This window comes from Perca flavescens, chromosome 5 (assembly GCF_004354835.1).
Source record: "Perca flavescens isolate YP-PL-M2 chromosome 5, PFLA_1.0, whole genome shotgun sequence".
Lineage (NCBI taxonomy): Eukaryota > Metazoa > Chordata > Actinopteri > Perciformes > Percidae > Perca > Perca flavescens.
In genome coordinates, this window is record NC_041335.1 from 30,502,870 (window position 1) to 30,516,994 (window position 14,125).

General features: G+C 37.1%; 1 protein-coding gene across 5 annotated transcripts in view; it reads right to left on the bottom strand.

Annotated features, from left to right (window-relative positions):
- slc4a4a (solute carrier family 4 member 4a) overlaps nt 1-8,996 on the bottom strand; it is a 71,898-nt gene extending 62,902 nt beyond the window's left edge. For 2 of the 5 annotated variants that reach the window (XM_028577140.1, XM_028577137.1), the window contains exons 1-4: nt 8,569-8,995; nt 6,606-6,815; nt 5,757-5,852; nt 1,452-1,525 (exon numbers count right to left, since the gene is read on the bottom strand). In XM_028577140.1, the coding sequence (XP_028432941.1) occupies nt 1,452-1,525; nt 5,757-5,773 (91 nt within the window). In that variant the 5' untranslated portion in view covers nt 5,774-5,852; nt 6,606-6,815; nt 8,569-8,995. Of the gene's footprint in view, nt 1-1,451; nt 1,526-5,756; nt 5,853-6,605; nt 6,816-8,568 lie in introns of all 5 variants that reach the window. The other 3 variants (XM_028577141.1, XM_028577138.1, XM_028577139.1) reach the window with 3 other exon arrangements.
- Between the last annotated feature and the right edge of the window lie 5,129 nt (nt 8,997-14,125).

The window sequence follows — 14,125 nt, forward strand, 5'->3', positions numbered from 1 at the left end:
TGTATGTGTATGGGTTTGTTTAACTATATTTGTGGGGGCCAAAAACCGGGAGTCCAGTATACTTGTGGGGTCACGACAGCTTTGTGGGGCCAAAATGCTGGACAGTCACAAGTTTAAAGGGCTGTTTGAGGGCTAAGACTTGGTTGTAGGATTAGGGATAGAATTAATTTATGGTTAGGGTGAGGGTAAGGGTTAACGTTAGGCATTTTAGTTGTGATGGTTAAGATTAGGGTAAGGGGCTAAGGAATGCATTATGACAATGACGGGACCCCACAAAGATAGTGCCACAAACCTGTGTGTGTGTGTATATATATTAAAAAGAAGTATATATATATATATATATATATATATATATATATATATATATATATATATATATATATATATATATATATATATATATATATATATATATACACACACACAACTTGGGAGCAAAATGTGCTCCTTGGGGAAAAAAGTGACCATAAAGCCTTGTTCATGCTATTTTAAAACAACTGGAACTTGGGGTCAAGTGTTGTCGTATCTGGCCATATATATATATATATATATATATATATATATATATATATATATATATATATATATATATATATATATATATATATATATATATATATATATATATATATATATATACATACATACATACATACATACATACATACATACATACATACATACATACATATATATATATATATATATATATATATATCTTGTGTTGTTCTTTCACATAACTAAGACTAATAGAAGTGTAAAAAATAGTCTGCATCAACTTATTCTAAGGGAAATACATGAGGGGCTTGCAGATATATTCTTTATCTATTCTATTTCACAAGAAGACACTCAATACAAGACACTTAAGCAAATTGGACCATTTTCTTCCACCATTTCTCTTTGTTGTCCTATAGGTCTTTGAGGGGATTAGTGAGGTAAACACAGGTGTCATGCTGCGTGTTCTATATCTCATCTCATGCCAGCTGGCTAAACAGGGGAGCGTCACAGTATACGTGCAAGAAGTGCGTAAAGTTTGGCAGTCTCTAAATGGCTAAATTAGATCCTTCCTGTTTCTCTCAATGAGTGCCCTTGCTTTGAAAAAAAAATAATTCAGAGAAACTTGAGTTGTTTAAGAAAAAGAAAAAAAATATCTTGGATTTAAAAGTCTAAAAACATGAATGAGCGTTTAGTTTTAGGTAGCATAGTTTTTGTGACTCAAAATAGAGATTCTGTGACTTCTGAGGAACTTTTGTTCTTAAAGAAGTTAAATCTTAGAGAAATATTTATAAACACACCATGTTTGACGTTTCTTGCCATTTGTGTTTCTCCCCTGCTTGGCGGTCTACATCACATGGCAGGTAAAATAAGACTCTTTTTTTTTTTTTTTTTTTTTTTTTTTTTAAACACATGCAGAGAAATTAAATAACGTGTACAGGAACAGGTAAACTTACCCTCTACCTCCTCCTCGTCACAGATGTGCTTGACTAAGGATGCCCCCCGGTCCAGCACCGCCTCATCCTCCATCCTGTAGTAGTAAAAGAGGAAGAAAGATTGCTCACACTTATCCTCCAGAGACAACGTGGAGCCATAGCGCTTCGGCTCGTCCACCTGCAGTAAATTCGGACTAGGGCTCAGTCTGGTGCTGCTGGTTGCACTCATCTCCACCCATTAAAGACCCATTGACAGAAACGCTATGCGACTACTTGGAGCTCTGAGCTAGCTAACTGTAAGATCTGCTTTTCTGTAAGTAAACTACCCTCAAATATGGGAATGTGTGTTGTCCTTGAGGGCAAAGTGAGCAGCTGACAGATACGATTTAATCTGGTTTGGGGGGGAAAGAGGACAGGAAGCGTCTGCTAATTAAGCGTGATGACCAGAGTGACAGGTGCTGGTCATGCCCAAAAAAAAACCGCAGACTGACTGAGACTTGAACCCATAGAGATCTGGATCCACCTCTGTCCACAGTTCACCTGTTAAGACACTGAATCTAGGTGTTGTGTTATATTATTGGGGGGGGAACATCTGAAAAAGTATCAGTTATTGTTGTGTCTAATCAGTCACACGCCCACACACACTACAAAGCCTCTCCATCTGGTCGGTAATGCCTGTCAACCCCCATCTCCACCACCCTCCAGAGAGAGAAACAAGTGGGGCATCACATGTCTGTCTACTCATCCACCCTTACAGGATTACGCCGGCTTTACTTAAGTGACAACACACTCAGAAGCCTGCAACAGGGTGGTGTGTCGGACCCCCTCCGCTGCTCTCCAAGACGACTCCACACGCTTCAACCCTCACTTCAAACAAACCGTACTGTTTCCCAACAAACACTGATGTGAAAAATGATTGAAAAACGTTTCTTTCAGGCTGGCGCTCTAGCTGAAAGGACGTTTTGCTTGTTTGGTTTTGTGGTGGGGGCAATACAGTATGCACTCTCAAACAGAAAGAAGAAATCACTGCAGTCTTTTACACAAACAGCTAATTTACATATTTGCATATTAAACTTTGTCAGGATGAACAGTGTTAACAGTGTTAGCAGTGCTATGGTATCGAAGCGTAAAACACATTTAAATACATTTGATATGATCATTTTCAGTAATGTTCTACAACTCAACTTAGTTCATTCTAGGTCAAAGTGGACTGGACAGCATGGGCTAAGTAAAATAGCAGGGGGGATACCCTGGACACCTGAGGTCTTACAGGTCAAAGGTCAGCTGCCAGCTGGTCGGGATTCAGCGTCCTGCTCACGAGAAGACATTCACTGCTCACTGAATCATGCCGTATAATCTTCATATCACAGATACTTATAGATTAAGTTGATCAGTGTCTTGTTTTGTTACAGAGATAGAACAGAAAGGAAAGTATGTCTGCAACAATCCTACCACTGCCAAATCACCAGTGTTATTATTATTATTATTTCAGCTCTGAGAAAAATTGACTGATGATGTGTGGACAAACAACTCTCCAATCAATACTGGAACACATCCTGTGTTTAGATGTTATAGCTATTGAGCTCACAAACTACAATTATTCTAGAAATAAAAAGCGGTTTAAAAGGTTTTTTTGGTCATTTTCAGAACACACTGACACTGCCAGTACTTTGTAGCGGGTTATTACTGTGACTGTAGTAAGTATTTTTCACTTAAATTGTACTTAAATACAGTACCCACTTTCTAGTCTTTCATAAAAAGGTTTTAAAAAAAAAAGGCAAAATACATTAAAATGCCACCTTTAGATTCTGTAGAGTTTTGGTTCCTACTGAATTTAATTTGAACTCAAATCCAGATACAGTAGACTGATTGATTACTCAAGAGCATTTCAAGAAAGCAACTTATCAAGCTTTAACTTTCATGTATAACTCTGGGTCAACTAGTTTCAAAACAACACCATGATTTGACCACTTCAAGCTGAGGTCTTTAATTTCTGGACTTCACCAGCTTTCCTACCATTACTGGCCTTCCTACTTCCTCCATTGCCACCTATGGAACAATCATGGGTATAACAGGCCAAACTCCATTCTGCCTGAGACGACCACCCACACACCTGCACCCAAGTTTTATTACTACACTGCACTTGACACGTTGTCAGAGAAGGAGAGGTCAACATGTTTTAGTGTACTTATTCAGCAAGAAAAGGTTTATGCATTGCATATGATGTGGGACTAAAAGTACAAAAGCACTGTCATTGTTGCATATAAACATGTTGTGATGTTAAATTTGCATTCCAAGAATCACTTTGTGATAAAAAAAATAAATAAATTCCAGTCCATTTCTACATGAGAACTTGATTTCCTACATTTCTGCACAGCAGACAATTTACAACACATCTTTTCCAACTTGCTTCTACCTGCAGATTGTTAAGTTTCCCTGGATGAGGATCAGGTGCACCTTTTGAACTCTTTTGTGGTTTTAATATCTTACCAACATGATAAGCTTTGGCTTTAAAGATTATATTGTAATCAACAAAGAGAATATAAGTAAGGGAAATAATGGACTATTCATAGAATTTTAAATTACAAAATGAAATATGAGATGCAATAAGTGAATGACAGATTATTCTACCCTTATTTTAATAATTTGTGCAAGCAATGGCTTTAACACAAAAGCAGCACATTAGGCAATGGGACTACAAACTACAAACATTTTCATGTTGCAAAATCTTTGAATGCTTGTATACTATGCATGCTGCTGATATTGGCTTGTACTTTGAGGCACAAAACATCAATTCAGAAATATATTTTATACCAAAAGGTGATTTTTATGTTCAACAATCTTTATGACCTTAATTTACTTCTGCTTCTATCTATAAATCAGGCAAAAGTGCATTTTGTTTCAATATCGACGATACAATATTACTTGTTTAGGATTTGTGACTGACCTTGACGTTTGGATGTTTGCTTTGGATTTGTTCTGATGTAGAAAAACGTTTTTTGGTTTCACCTCTGCGTTTTATGTTTTAGATCACTAAAACACTTTCTACTATCAAAATCCCTTACAGCTGCACAGGTCATTTGTTCATTTACCAGGAATTAGAAGAAAAAGGATGGCAAGGTGGATTTTTCCCTTTAATCAATATACATATGGATTATCATGAGCTAACCCTTAAAAGAACCGTATAACAAGCTGTTGCAAGCAATCAAAACTTGACATGCTGTTACTTTGCACTCTTAATTGTATATAAGCTATCTGTCTTTCACGTCACATTTAACGTATCAGTCTCCCTGTCCTTGTAGGGCATGCAGTAATCTGCATGTAGCCTAAATTACTATCTGTTTGGAGAGGTGAGTGTGTTCTCTGCACCCGAGCTGATGCAAATGTCTACTGTGTGTCCAAATCATGGAAACATCAAAAAGCCTGAAGCCATCCGGATTGTGTTATGGTATACTGTAGTCATTGCATGCTATATGAATAAATGTGTCCGGGTCATGTAATCCAATTGAGTTTGCAAAGTCAAATCCCTCATGCAATGAAGGCAGAATGTCATCAGATATCAGATTTCCCTGGACCTAAAAGGGTTTCTCCTCAAAATAAAAGGATAGTTTTTGTTAAATGATAGCCACGCCGGGCTTTCGTCTGACAGCAGATTTCACTGTGCATGATGTACAAATTCAAAGCTTCGGTAACTGTCACACAAACCACACCAACAGTTTCCACTGCTTAGCCGAGACTACACAGGTTCCAGATGATTGAACAAATTCAAAATCTTGCTGGTGCGTTTCTTTCGAATCAGCGGGGCCAACATTTTTGTGATGGCTTTCTGACAGCAACCCAAAAAAACAGCAAAGTCACACTGCTAATGCAGTGTCACCTGGGCCACTGATTGCCCTCAAGTTAAAAGATCTATTGACTAGCTTGGTAGTGGACACGTAGATAAATCGATAAAGCCTGTTTTCCTCGAAGATCCAATACTGTAGTCATGCTTCCAAATAACAACTGTGATTGTGCAGCATAAGAGAAACAAAGGTGGTGTGTTTAGGGTCCCTCTAGTCAACACCCAAGATATGATTTCAATTTGGTAAGCACTTGAAATACAGCAAAGTCAGCTAAAGCCCATCCTGTCTGAAAGCAGTATTTGAAGACTTAAGTGTCACCTTCTTGGCAGTCAGCACACGTACATAACGTGTCAGCCTTATTACGAACCACTTGTTCCAGAAGTGCACCTGATTTGTTTAATTAAAAAAAAAAAAATGTATTTAAGGTCAAGTAGAGCTGCGTAGAGTGAAAAGCACTCCTGTTAAGCTTGTTGAAGTCACTTACTTCTTGCTGCTGCTCATCTCAGGTTGCGTGTGATAAATCTCCTTAGTGAATGTGCTGAACAGAGCAGGATCCCCGGAGTGGCTGCGGATGCTTGACCTGACAAAGTAACACATGGAGGGGTCATTTTTCTGCTCTCTGGGGACTCAACGCACACTCACTGAGACATTCACAACCAAAGTGCTTGACTAAAAGGAACGTTTCTTAAGCGACAAGGACACGATGAAGAATATCTGAAGGATATGATGCGGCACAGGTGTCACAGTAAGTGTTATTATGGGTCTGCTGTTGGTGCGAAAACTATTGATTTGATTTAAAAACACAATACAGCAAATTGATCACAGGAGTGCCACAGGCAGAAGTAAAATACAACAAATAGAATACAAACGCTCTCTAAGCACTTCTGCAAGTACTGTAATAATCCTGTGATCAATTCCAGCCTCCAGGACACTTTATTGAAGAACAGCAGACTTTATAACGCGATGCACATTGCTTTGGTTCCTATTAGTAACAGCACAGGAGTTTGAAACAGCAATATAAACCATGCTAACTGGCCAAACTAACCGCTTAACCAAAACACAACACACACTACCGCAGCGCATTTACGCACAAAACGTCCTTTAATCGAGTGATAAATGTTTCAGTAAAACTATAGACCACGCAGATAGCACTCGAAATACATTAAAAGGTGAAATAAAGCAAGACAAAGTTGCCCAAGTCCTGAAGGCACCGTTAACACGCTGCAGGAATATTATAATGGTTTATGTTCGAGACTCTTCACACATTGCACACCAGGCCTGATGTGATTTGTTTTCAGTTCACTTCAAGGTGGAAGAAGAGTGAAGGACTTACCGCTGTAGTTTTGATCTTTGGCTCTGTGTTTGGCTCTTGTTGTCACCCTAGGGGTGGCATGCAGGTAAAGAAGTCTACTTCCACAGCTCGGGTAAGTTTGTATGAGGCACAGTGTGGCAACTGCGCTCAGCATGCTGCCGCCGCCTCTATCTGCTGGACCGTCCTTCTGTCAACGCCACTCCTCCGGTGGGAGGTCAAACTGCTCCACTGCTGCACCCCCCCCCCCACACACACACACACACACACACACACACACACACATACGCACGCACGCGCAAACACACACACACAATTGAACCAAGTCATTGTACTATGCCAGCCAGAGTCGATGCTTGAACACACACAGTTCAACATTAAGTCAGCGATCTGTGGACGTTTTCTTTTTCTTTTTTTTAAATATACTCAATAAGAACCTATTTGTAGTTTTTGTAAATGTAAAAGCATTAACAAAAAATAGCAGGTGAATACAATAATAATAAGCATCTCTCTAGATTTGTATTGCAGGATTACCGCAGTCTCTTTTTATGAGACACTTGCTGGGACTGTTTATTTTTTTCAGCTGTGAATTATGTATTTTGAATCTACAGCGCCATCTGTTGGAGGCAACACGGCAAGATTAGCTGTCAGTAGGCCTACCTTCATACCATAAATACAAAACCATTATGGGCCATTTATATCATCTAAGATTAGCTGTCAGTACCTTTTATACCATGAATTGTAGACCCAATATGGGCCATTTATATCATCTGGTGCAACAGCAACTATCAGAAAATAAGTTATTTAGATAGATGATAATTCTTCAATTTGTATTCAAGGCAAACCGTAAGAATTAAAAAAAACGGAGAATTGTTTTCATGTGTAACGTTAAGTCCGATATCAGATCATAAATACTTTTATCAATATTCAAAAGACGATCTATTGACATATTTTACACCCCAAATATACAAGTGCTTAAGCAAAGCTATGAGACTTTTGTTTTGTCCATTATGTTCCATTTTTATTTTCTTTATGGGATTACACATGGTTTGGGGATTTCTTCAGTCCAAGGCTCAAATTATGCCCAAGCTTTCTGACTTTCTATAATAGGATTTCGAATAGTGTTACATAAAGCTTCTGTGGCTCTGTTTATTCTTACGAGACGTTAAAAAGAAAGAACTGTAGGCAGTTCGTTGTCTATCTTGGTCTGGAACATCTCAGGGTCAAACTTTCAAAGAAATGTAATGCACCTGACCTTTGGACCTTTGCTTAGTGTTCTTATGTTTCCATCCCTGCCAGATTTTGGACGAAATCCCATACTTAAACTGCAAACTCTTCAGAAACTAAGAAAACCAGCCATGCTCTTCCCTTAGAGATTACCCATCTATAACAGGTTCAAGGTAACAAAAGGCCACTCATTAACTAATGTCTCAAGTTTTAGGCAAAGTTAATATAACAGTTACTGCAAAACAGAAACCAATACACGACAGTTACGATATATTCAACATGACATACATACCTAGCTGTATTACATACTTGTCACAACAAAATATAAACATTAGCTACTAGGTTGTCAAGGTTTACCAGTATGTGACTAACCACAGGTTAAACCAATCCTACCTGAGTTTTTTTAATTTATATTTTTCCCACAAGGAAGGGGGTTGCTAAGGAAAGTTAAATGTAGCTAGCTAACTTTCCAGCAGAGACGTTGAATGGTTGAATCCCTGTTGTTTGAACGTCCATTCAAGGCGTCCAGTCATAGCTAGCTAGCTACATCCTTGGTGCTCCTGCTGGACGTCCCATTGTTACAGTTTACTTATTATTTTTTCAGTGATATGACTTAAACCCATAGACAGTAGCTTAAACCCACGGAAGTATTAAACGCTTAGGATGTAGCTAGCTAGCTAGCTAACGTTAAGGAAATTTTACGTCCGCCATTTTCAATTTGCATATTTTAATAGCTTAGCAGCTAACTGTTAAAACATACCTGCTGTTATTCTCCATAAGATTAATGCCACTGCTCTTTCTATAGTAAGTCAGCTAACGTTATTAGGAAAAGGACACTAGCCCTGCATACTTCCTTTAACTTACCAGCCATCAAATAGTAAACAGATGTGTTAACTTTACTGCAAGTTAGCAATGCTATATTTTCGCTAAGCTAGCCAGTGCATTAATTAATTTCCCGACACCATTGACTGACTGTGGTGAAATAAAATAACGTGAGCTAGTAACGTTACCGACAGTTTTTGAAGTAAAGTAACACGATTATAAATTGTCATATTTATAATAAAAAATACCGCACTTTGGTGGCGGTTGTAACGGTTGACGCATGCCTACTTTAATAATGTGTGTCTATCATCGCCTGACAAAAGTAAAGCCACTGCGTAAGTGCCTTAAACTTGCTGTATTTCAAAAAACAGCATGGATGATAGACAATCTATGATTATTTTTCGTTTTCAGCAGGGTATAACTCTATTATTATAAAACAATAAAATGTTTGGCTCTGATAAACCCATTGAGCCCAGGTGTAGGCTGAAAACAGCTGCTTGCTGACATTGGCAAGACATACAATAAATGAGGTAACATTAAAATAATGATCTTAAAGGGGCCAAGCTCTATAGAGCTACAGAGAGGCGATAACTCTTTGGTTTCGTCACTATAACGCCTTTACATATAGCATAGACTGTTAATATTACTGTCTATGGCATATACATTTGATCCTGTTAATATTATTATATAATAATGATCAAATAATGATTAGTGAAGCTTCAAAGGAATGTTTGATTGTTTGTAATCGGGCTGGGCTATTATGATATGATTGTTTATTGATTTCACTGCAATTCCGGGCAGCTTTTTGAACGTCACCACACTAACTTTGATTCCTGTGTAACATTTTACATATGTAATACATACACTGTTTTACTATACCCTGCGAGTGAGTTAGAAGAGTAGAAATGACAGACTGGGATTGGGTAGGGTATAGAGGAACGAAACTCTCTTATATGCACTATGCATTTTTATTGTATGCTTTAATTGGGTTTTTCTGTAACGAATATTTTATATACAGATTAATAATTGTAATTTTACTCTCACTGTTCTAAAAAAAATAATGAATGAGCACTGACTTGATTAACTCACTGTCTGTACAATACTCTGTAGCTCAATAAAAAAATATAAAAAAATATTAATAACTGGAAGTAACATTTAACTTGTATCAAAATCAAATTTAAACACTAGCCTATTTGCTCGGGTTGTCAAATGTTCCAGGTGTCATGTAGGCCTATAAGACACGCACCGATACCTGATTGAAGTTATAGGGCTATTGCCACAACATAGCCTGGAGTCAATTTGTTGTTAAGAGACATCAGCTGTCTGCACCTTCTAACCAGAGACTGATTTGGTATCTGCTTAATTTTAAAATGAGTTTCAAAAGTCCTGTATTCAAAGTATTTTACACATGTGCTTCAAAACACATTAGTACCTATCTGATGGGAAATTCACTAAAATATATTTAATTTGGTTATTTCACACAGATACCACTGAGATGAAGCCTTTATTTTCTATTAATAATGTTTATGTTTTATATTTATTTTTCTACATTTCTACATTGTACACATTGGGACATTTCGGTAAATCATTCCTTATTTTTAAAGATATAAAGACCCAACATTGCAAACATTTGGTTGTCATTATCATTTACGTTAAACAGAATTTGAGCATAGATCAAAGATTACTATGATTAATTTGTATGTATGATTATTAAAGTGAATATTATATTTATGAAGTGTGCGGTTATTTGTTATCTTTGGCGCCATGTCTGGTTTCACTGCAGCATCTGTAGTCTTTGTGTCGTATATGCCATTTGGGCAGAGCACATTTATATGCTTGACAAACACTACACAATTAAACAGTCATGTATACAAGAGACCATTTTAACATTTGTTAGACAAGAGCTCCTTTCTGACAACGACAATTTTAAGATAAACAACACTTTTATTTGTACGTGCCATAGTCAAAAGTAAGAGATTGCTTTTGTGCTTTTATCTTCACTATACTTGAATTTTGCCCAAGTTAAAATTTGATCTCAAAACAAGGTTTCATGTTTTTATTCATAACACAAAATATTGTTACGGCTAACATCAGTACGACATATCTGAGACAAGTTAGTGTGAGAAGGGATTGTCCCTCATACATGAGTGTATAATGCAAAACAGCTGCTGTTATACACATTTACATCCAAAGCATGTCAGCATTTCTATGTTTACCACCATGTACGATAGGTTTTATTTGTGTAAAAAAAAGACAGCAAAGTTGAGAGAGATGGGAAGACCGAATAACATAATGGACCTGATACTCCTTCAGTTCAAAGTTCCCAAGCCTTATTTCAAATTCAGTTTAGAACAACAAAGTTTTGACTTTAGGGAGGATTTGAAAAGTATTTACATCGGCTTGTTGGCCCTTTGTAGTTTGAAATGTGTTCCATGTGACTATCTGATGCTGTTTTGATCCCTGTTGTCTTTCCACAGGGTTTTATTTTGTGCCAGCTCATGCCTTTGATGTAAAATTGTTCCGGGAAACGTACTTCTACCTCCACCTTTTCTCTGAAATTCCTCCAACCACATAATGACATTAAAATGGGGCAAATTGTATAAGATTTTATATCCCCGTCCCAGTTAGTCAGTTAATTAACAGTGGCAATAGTTATCAGAAACAGTACGATACAACTTTATTATCAGTTTACACTGAAATTCATTGTGCGTTCCCAAGCAGCTTTGCTAAAAAAAAAAAAGAAAAGTACACACTAGTTAGACAACAATTACACATATAGTACAAAAGATGAAAATACATCAAAAGCCATGACAAAGAAACATGTTTCATGATATATCGGATCCAGATCTTAATTTGCAGCACACTGATTTTGGTTTAGCAACAGGATAGACTGATGTATGAAGTTCTTGGGCCTTTTGTGTCTAAACGAAGGGACTCTAAATCGCCTATTAGAAGGCAAAAGTTGGTATTCATTATTCATAGTTTAAAACATGCATGGAGTTAGAAGAGATGCTGTTAGCACGCCTGAGCATGTTCTTTTTGTGGGTTGTTTGAAAGTTTGAGTTGATTATATAATTTAGTTTTAAGTTTTGCAGATATGCTGCTGAGCCAGGCTGTGCTGCAGTACAGCATGACACTCTGAATTAAAAAACAGAGAGATAATCTGGCAGCTGGTTCCAAAGGATCTAAGCCTAGGAGAACATAAAGGCACTGCTGTGTCTAATTGTAGTGATATTGCTATTTTGGATAACATTTTTAAAAGGACCAACCTATTTTTTAACTTAACTTATTCTAAGATGTATCATCAATTGCATTGAACATTGCCCTTTAGTCACACCTTCAATCACATCATTGCAAAGAGTAACCTAAAATGTTATTGTTGCCATCAAAAGTTGATCAAAAGTTCAATCCTTCCACATATCTTTATTTTTCCTCATGTTAACTGATCACACCAGTAAAGATGTAAAAAAGAAGGAAAAGGAAGATATACCAAAGCCATGAGGCTCTCCTTTGTTGCTGTGAGTCTGTTCTGTCTCTTTTTAGTTGTGAAGAAGCTGTTGAGCTAGTTTTCAAAATGCCAGTGTTTATTAATGTGAACTGTCCCCTACACATTAATGAATAATCAATAAACCACGACAGTTATTGCCAATAAACCACTGTTAACTGGTAACCGAGATCACAAATAAACACATGCATTGTTTGGTTCCAGTAGCTCAGATTATGGAACATTACAACATCTCTTACAATACTTATGCAGATGACACATAACTTTATATTTCAGTCTCACCACATGACTACAGTCCCTAACTTTCATTGAGTAAGTGCATTTATGAAATCAATGAGTGGAAGTGCCAGAATTTAATCCAGCTCAATGCAGATAAGACAGAAGTGACTGTTTTTGTGCTCACCTTAACTCCATGTCATTAAAAGCTACAAATCAAGCCAGGAATCTTAGTGTAATTATTGACTCAGACCTGAATTTCAACAACCACTTAAAAGCTATTACTATATATAAATCTGCCTATCACCACCTGAAAAATACAGCTAGAAGTATTTCTTTTTTGTTTAAACAAGACACAGAAAACAAAAAAACAAACAAAAAAAAATCCGTCAGGCAGCTGCAGCTGATCCAGAATGCTGCCGCCAGAGTCCTTACAAACACCAGGAAATCGGACCATATTACATCGGTCCTTAAATCCCCACACTGGCTTGAGTGATCTATGAGTTATAGGGTAGATTTTAAAATGTTGTTATTGGTCTAAAAGCACTGAATGTTCATGGACCAAAATACATGCTGGATTTGTTCCCTATCAAGCATCCAGACCCCTCAGGTCTTCGTGGACAGGTCTGTTGTGTGTTCCCAGAACTAGGACCAAACACTGTGAAGCGGAATTTAGTTATTATGCTCCTCACCTGTGGAACAAATTCCCTGAAAATCTGAGGTCTGCTCAAACGGTTAGCTCATTTAAATCAGGGTTGAAACTTTATTGTTCACTGCAGCTTTCTTAAATTTGATACATTGTTTTTCCTAACTATTTATCATTGACCTTAAATGTACTGGCTTAATTTAATGATTTGGATGTTTATTTTATTATTGATTTTAATATCTATTTTATTATAATGTTTCAAAAAATGTTACTTCTCTTGTTGCAATTGTGATTTGTTTCTTGAATGTACTTTTATTGTTTATGTTTACAATGTTTCTATGCCTCTGTAAAGCACTTTGAGTTGCCTTGTGTATGAATTGTGCTATACAAATAAACTTGCCTTGCCTTACATTAGACTGCCTACAACTGCTGACCTCTATGACCTCTTTCTGACATGCTGGCCATCATCTCTCTATTCAGACAAAATGTGTTCCAATATTTGCTTTTCTAGTTGGCTATAACACAAATGCCTTGACCTAAAATCGGTAAATTACGGGTCCTAGGCAACAACTTTGAAAAGAACTTTCTAGAGATTATGTGACAGATAATCATCACTAAACCCTGAAATAAAACCAAACAGGAGACCAGAAGTCAGGCAGAGGAAATGGAGATGGATTGTGCAAAAGCAGGACATAAACATATATGACAACACAAATGCTGAATTAATATCCACAGTGAGGAAAAACAGGGACGCCTGAAGGAAAACTAAAAAAAACAAAGAATTCCATGAATTTCAGAAAAGTACAGGGTCTGGTCATCATGCAACTTGGTACCATAGGTCCTGAAAGCACTACTGTCCGGATCAGTTATAAATACATTGTTTAGACTAGTAAGGGGAAACGTGGCATGTTTTAATGTGTACATTAGCTGTTGGGCAGATGTTTTCATACAGATGTGAAGTTTCAGTGTAGAGTAAGTTATGTAGCAGAGGTCTGTAAGAATAAACAAAAATGCCTCTTCTGCGCCTCCTGCTGTGACCTGTAGTGACTTGATGCCATTGGGCTCAACTTTGACTGACTGTGCTATAAAAAAATAAAAATAAAAACATTGGGAACTATTCAGGCCATA